Here is a 6,049-nt window from a genome sequence, read left to right as displayed (position 1 = left end):
TTTTTAACATAGATGTAATTTCCACCAAACCTGGTCATTTCCGTCACACCAATATTTTTGAGGTAAATTAGTATATAATTTACATTGATTGATTTGTTTTAGATAAGGAAATTATATGGTTGTTATTATAATCTCACAAAAAAGTTGGGTGGAAATATCTTATTTCTCATGATAAATGTTTTCAGTCGTCATGAAGGCAAGTTTATACATTCAGGCGTCGTGTTGAGTTATTAATATAAGGAAAACCTTAAAAATCACTTAAATTAATATTCAATGCACATTCATGTACACATGTATAAGAAATGTGTTATAAATGAATTGTACGATGATGTTTAATGCCTTGACAGAAATGACATTTGTCTATGGCTGTCTGAGAACAATTTGCAAAAATATATACACATACCTGAATAGTACGATCGCAGCCATTATCAGATATTGCTTCTAGACAAATCAAAGACAATTATAATACTTGTAAAATTGTGTTTCAATAAATTTAATTTATGAAAGCCTGCAACGCCAAAGTGCCCGAAGTTGCAGTTACCCAGGTAGGCCGTGAATGGCCTCACACGCCAGTACATTAGGTGGCAGTGTATGCACCTAAAAGTTGGGTGCGATCCACCAACCAAATCCCAAAGAAGAAGGAGGGCCGGTGTTACAAAACGTGAAGATTTAATTGAAAAACAATCTTTTTCCTGCTTCTTGGTTTCAATACGTAGGTTAAATATTGTAACTTTTGGCGGAGTCATGTATCGGCGACCATTGCAGTCCGCTGTGAGGAACATAATAAATACGTCAGCATCCAGAGTCACCTTCGGCAAGGTAATTTAAGGCTTGCTCACATGAAGGCTATAGCTAGCTAGCTTAGCTAACTGTCAAGTCGCAACATTTTCTGTATTGGTTGCCAAATAAGGTAACACCCGGGGTCAACCAAATTGTGCGCCCTTGTCGGGTTGGAACATGAATAATAGATCGTAGCCTTACTCTATTGAATGTTCTAAAAACATGAGCTAACGTTAGCCAATGTCAGCTAACATTACCGCCAACCCAGGTGAATTTGGGTGTCACTAACTTATTTCAATATTCTTCCTAAATTGTCCTCTATCTCCTTGCCTTTCTGTGTAAAACTTCTAGAAATGTACTTGATTACACACTATGACGTGTTAGGCTGCTTCATCTTTTTGCTGCAGTTGAGAACAGTCCGCAGTAACTAACTCTTATACCCTTCACAAAACCAGAGGCCAAGTCGGGGTTCTAAGATCACAACGACAGCAATACAAAATGTTATTGGTATACATGTAGCTTAGCTCTCGAGAATCAAATGTGTTGGAGTCAGAAAGGCAATCAGGTAGCCAGGGACGTCACTAGAGATTCATGTATTGGTGTCTGGGCATACTCCCCCAGGATTTATTTTAAAGCCCCCAAAACGTATTTTCATCATGTATTTTTAGAGTAACAACGGGTGTAAAATTGATCAAAATAAGGTTATTTTTCGTCAAGGTTGGCTAAAAGTATACCTGTCTCATAGTTTGTGTTAGACACTGATCTAATATGACTTAAATTCTATCCAAATAAGGAAATTAAAGTCCACTCTGTCCCCATCCATCCAACACCAACAAAAGGCACAAAAATGGCTGTACTATCTAGCCAAAATACTTTTTGGATGTTATTTTGAGGGAGAAATGTGAAGACATGCAGGTCATATTATACCATTAGAAAAAATCTTTATTTAAATTTGTTGCTCAAAATTAACCCAATAATTCAGACACGCATTTGATGGAGTATTGTACCTTTGCAGGAAATGGTCAAACTCCTTCATAACCTCCATACATTCAAGAAAGTTCCCTCTATTTGTGCTCTCACTAGATTCATCATTGGCACGGAAAGAGTCCTTGTATTCCTAACATTGAGGTGACTGCAACAACTCTCCTCAAATACTCCCTTCTCTCTGCAATATCACTAGCTTGGGCAGATATTAAAATCTGAGCAATGTTCCCATGACTGCTAGTTGCCTGGTAGCTTTGCCATGCCACAACACTGTCTCTGTGTGTTTGTGCCATTTCATGTTTACCGAAGATAAACAAAGCTTTTTTCCAATTTTTGCAGCCATTACTGACAAAATAATCAAATTTAATGTTTTTGCCAAAAACTCTACATGGAAAGCAGAAAGCTACGTTTTTGTGGACAGAGTACTTTACCCAATTTGTATTTCTCAAACCAGCAGTGCTGAAATGCCCTTTTCTGTGTACCAAAACTTTAGTGTGGGTAGCTATTCAGCTTCACTTGTCTGGGCCCAGTGTCTTTGTCACCTCAATTGCTCTCATTTCTGGAAGGAGTTGCTGCAGCGGCTTGATTACTTTCTTTCTCTGGATCTGTTTGTTGTCCCTGCCTCGCTGGATCTGTTTGTTGTTCCTCTTTCTCTGGGCATGCTTGCTCTCTCTCACTTATTGATCTCTGCCTTGCATAGAAGCCTCTCTTTCTGCATGACCCTTTAAGTAAGACATATGCTGTACAAATTTAACTGAAAGCTTAAACATCTACTTGCTTCTTTTTTTATCACTAACCTTCATCAGACATGCTCCCTCAGCCCTGTCAGCCTCCAGCTTCTTTCTCTCATTCTTGTCTGCTGTGTTTTGACATGTATTGTTATTAAACGTATATTTACAATAACTGAAGGCTTAATAGATGATTAATCAGTTTAAGTTTTAATTTGTTTGTTTGAACTGGTAAAATCTTAATTTCTCACCAGATTGGCCTTCGGCAGAGCTGGTGGCACTGCCTCTCGAAGAATTTCCGTATATCCATCTAACGTTAGTCGTTAGCTAGCCTACAGTTGAGAAATTGAGGATAATACAATCACATTGTGATCAACACTGTCACCTTTTCTACACATGACCTACTGATAATTGTTTTGCAATGGCCTACTGAATGAAAGCAATTGAGTATGAAAAGATATGTGCATGATGTTACGTCATTTGTCTCATTTATAGCCTGGCACAGATGGCAAAACTACATTAAATACAACGTTAACTAGATATCATCGCCACATAACTTATGTCGAATTTAAAAGACACCGTTAGCTAGCTCGCAGCGTCTGTTACACTAACTTACAGGCAGCCCCACATAAAAACATATTGGTTAACAAAGCTTTGATTATGACAAGTTTATAGTAGTGAATACTCTCTCTGGTCTAACTTACCACAAATTCGCATCGTAGCCTATCTGCATGAATCTGTCCTGTCAGAGCCTTTTCCTGTCAGTTTACTGTTAGCTAGCAGTCTCAAGCCACAGCAGTAGCTAACGTTAACCAAAATGTTAGATACAAGTAGACCTAACTGTCACTAGCGCATGCAGCAGCCTCTGCAGCAGCAGCCTCCCCTGAAGCCCCCCTAAAATAGGCCTAGCGACGTCCCTGCAGGTAGCTATGATAGTTAAGCAAAACTTAAAAGCTTTGTGAGAACAGTTAGCCTACCATGGACACATTTTTCTTTATAAAATGTATATAATTGCATGGTACATCCACTCCCAATATGTTGGTCAGAAGGCCTAACTGCATCCGACAGTACCTTTTTATTGGATTTTACCTAATGCCATATTTATTCTGTCATTCTTTTAGGCATTAGAGCAAGAGGCCTGTCTTGGAAGAGCTTTAATTGCTTGCCGGTTGTTAGCCGCAACCTCTCCGTCCCAGACACAATGCCGGACCCTTCACAGCACTTCACAGGTATGTGCTAACCACCATGACTCGCATCAAGGCTGGAACAACAACAAATGTGCCTTCACTGATCGTATTTTCAGTCTAGCCAAAGCCTAAGTTAGCCCAATATTGAACTAAAGGAGCCCAATGTAAGGTCCTTGGAATAAGGAGTAAGTCCCGTGTGGCTCAGTTGGTAGAGCATGGTGTTTGCAACGCCAGGGTTGTGGGTTTGATTCCCACGGGGGACCAGTACGGAAAAATGTTATGAAATGTTCACTACTGTAAGTCGCTCTGGATAAGAGCATCTGCTAAATGAGTAACATGTTCTGTTTTAAAAGACGAATTGGCTCTGGGAGGCAAAACGGCCAATACTCCATTAAAAACGTGAATCGATTCTCAATTGCGTTACTGTTCAAGAAACATAAATCCCTCTACTTGCATATCATAATCAATTATTTTGCAAAATACACACTACCTGTACACTGTTTTAACCAGGGATTGGAACTGGTTCGGGGAACCGAACTAATAAATACCTTTTTGAAAGAACAGAAACGGAACTAGGAACAAAAGTGATCCATACTATACTAAAACAGATGTTATTTTAAAAGCATGGGATCCGGTTAATGTTATTTTACGTTCCAGGCATTTTTGTTCTAGTCCCACAAAAAAAACGCAGTAAAGCACCTATGCAAAGCCCTCTCTGCCACTCAGAAACTTATTCTAGTGTCTGGCTGCAAGCTGAAATCTTTGCCAGTGTGTGTACGTGTTTAGTCTACCTGCCCCTCCTCCCTCCGAAGCATAGGCTACTGTACTGACATTACAAGTGTGATTCAGAAGATAGATTTTTTTTTTTATTAGCTAGAGAAGAATGGATGAACTTTTTCAATGCTAAACTCAGCAAAAAATGAAACGTCCCTTTTTCAGGACCCTGTCTTTCAAAGATAATTCGTAGAAATCCATAACTTCACAGATCTTCATTGTAAAGGGTTTAAACACTTTCCCATGCTTTATGGTTCAATGAACCATAAACAATTAATGAACATGCACCTGTGGAACGGACGCTAAGACACTAACAGCTTGCAGACGGTAGGAAATTAAGGTCACAGTTATGAAAACTTAGGACACTAAAGAGGCCTTTCTACTGACTCTGAAAAACACCAAAAGAAAGATGCCCAGGGTCCCTGCTCATCTGCCTGAACGTGCCTTAGACATGCTGCAAGGAGGCATGAGGACTGCAGATGTGGCCAGGGAAATAAATTCCAATGTCCTTATTGTGAGACGCCTAAGACAGCGCTACAGGGAGACAGGACGGACAGCTGATTGTCCTTGCAGTGGCAGACCACGGGTAACATCTGCGCAGGATCGGTACATCCGAACATCACACCTGCAGGACAGGTACAGGATGGCAACAACAACTGCCTGAGTTACACCAGGAACGCACAATCCCTCCATCAGTTCTGACTGTCCGCAATAGGCTGAGAGAGGCTGGACTGAGGGCTTGTAGGCCTGTTGTAAGGCAGGTCCTCACCAGACATCACCGGCAACAACGTTGCCTATATGCACAAACCCACCGTCGCTGGACCAGACAGGACTGGCAAAAAGTGCTCTTCACTGACGAGTCGCGGTTTTGTCTCTCACCAGGAGTGATGGTCGGATTCACGTTTATTGTCAAAGGAATGAGGGTTACACCGAGGCCTGTAATCTGGAGCGGGATCGATTTGGAGGTGGAGGGTTTGTCATGGTCTGGGGCGGTGTGTCACAGCATCATTGGACTGAGCTTGTTGTCATTGCAGGCAATCTCAACGCTGTGCATTACAGGGAAGACATCCTCCTCCCTCATGTGGTACCCATCCTGCAGGTTCATCCTGACATGACCCTCCAGCATGACAATGCCACCAATCATACTGCTCGTTCTGTGCGTGATTTCCTGCAAGACAGGAATGTCAGTGTTCTGCCATGGCCAGCGACGAGCCCAGATCTCAATCCCATTGAGCACATCTGGGACTTGTTGGATTGGAGGGTGAGGGCTAGAGCCATTCCCCCCAGAAATGTCCGGAAACTTGCAGGTGCCTTGGTGGAAGAGTGGGGTAACACATCTTACAGCAAGAACTGGCAAATCTGGTCCATGAGGAGGAGATGCACTGCAGTGCTTAGTATCTGGTGTGGCGGAAGGCATTGATGCTATGGACTGGCCCGCCCGTTCCCCAGACCTGAATCCAATTGAGCACATCTGGGACATCATGTCTCGCTCCATCCACCAACGCCACGTTGCACCACAGACTGTCCAGGAGTTGGTGGATGCTTTAGTCCAGGTCTGGGAGGAGATCCCTCAGGAGACCATCCGCCACCTCATCA

The 6,049-nt window shown here is 42.1% G+C and overlaps 1 protein-coding gene across 1 annotated transcript in view; it reads left to right on the top strand.

Moving 5' to 3' along the window:
- Nucleotides 1–579: 579 nt before the first annotated feature.
- uqcc1 (ubiquinol-cytochrome c reductase complex assembly factor 1) overlaps nt 580–6,049 on the top strand; it is a 40,575-nt gene continuing 35,105 nt past the window's right edge. Inside the window, exons 1-2 of the mRNA XM_014165899.2 lie at nt 580–819; nt 3,614–3,721. Coding sequence (XP_014021374.2) covers nt 592–819; nt 3,614–3,721 — 336 coding nt within the window. The 5' untranslated portion in view covers nt 580–591. The remainder of the gene's footprint in view (nt 820–3,613; nt 3,722–6,049) is intronic.

Source organism: Salmo salar, chromosome ssa22 (assembly GCF_905237065.1).
Source record: "Salmo salar chromosome ssa22, Ssal_v3.1, whole genome shotgun sequence".
Taxonomy (NCBI): domain Eukaryota; kingdom Metazoa; phylum Chordata; class Actinopteri; order Salmoniformes; family Salmonidae; genus Salmo; species Salmo salar.
Note: the sequence above shows the minus strand (reverse complement) of the source record. Positions and strands in the feature narration are given on the sequence as shown.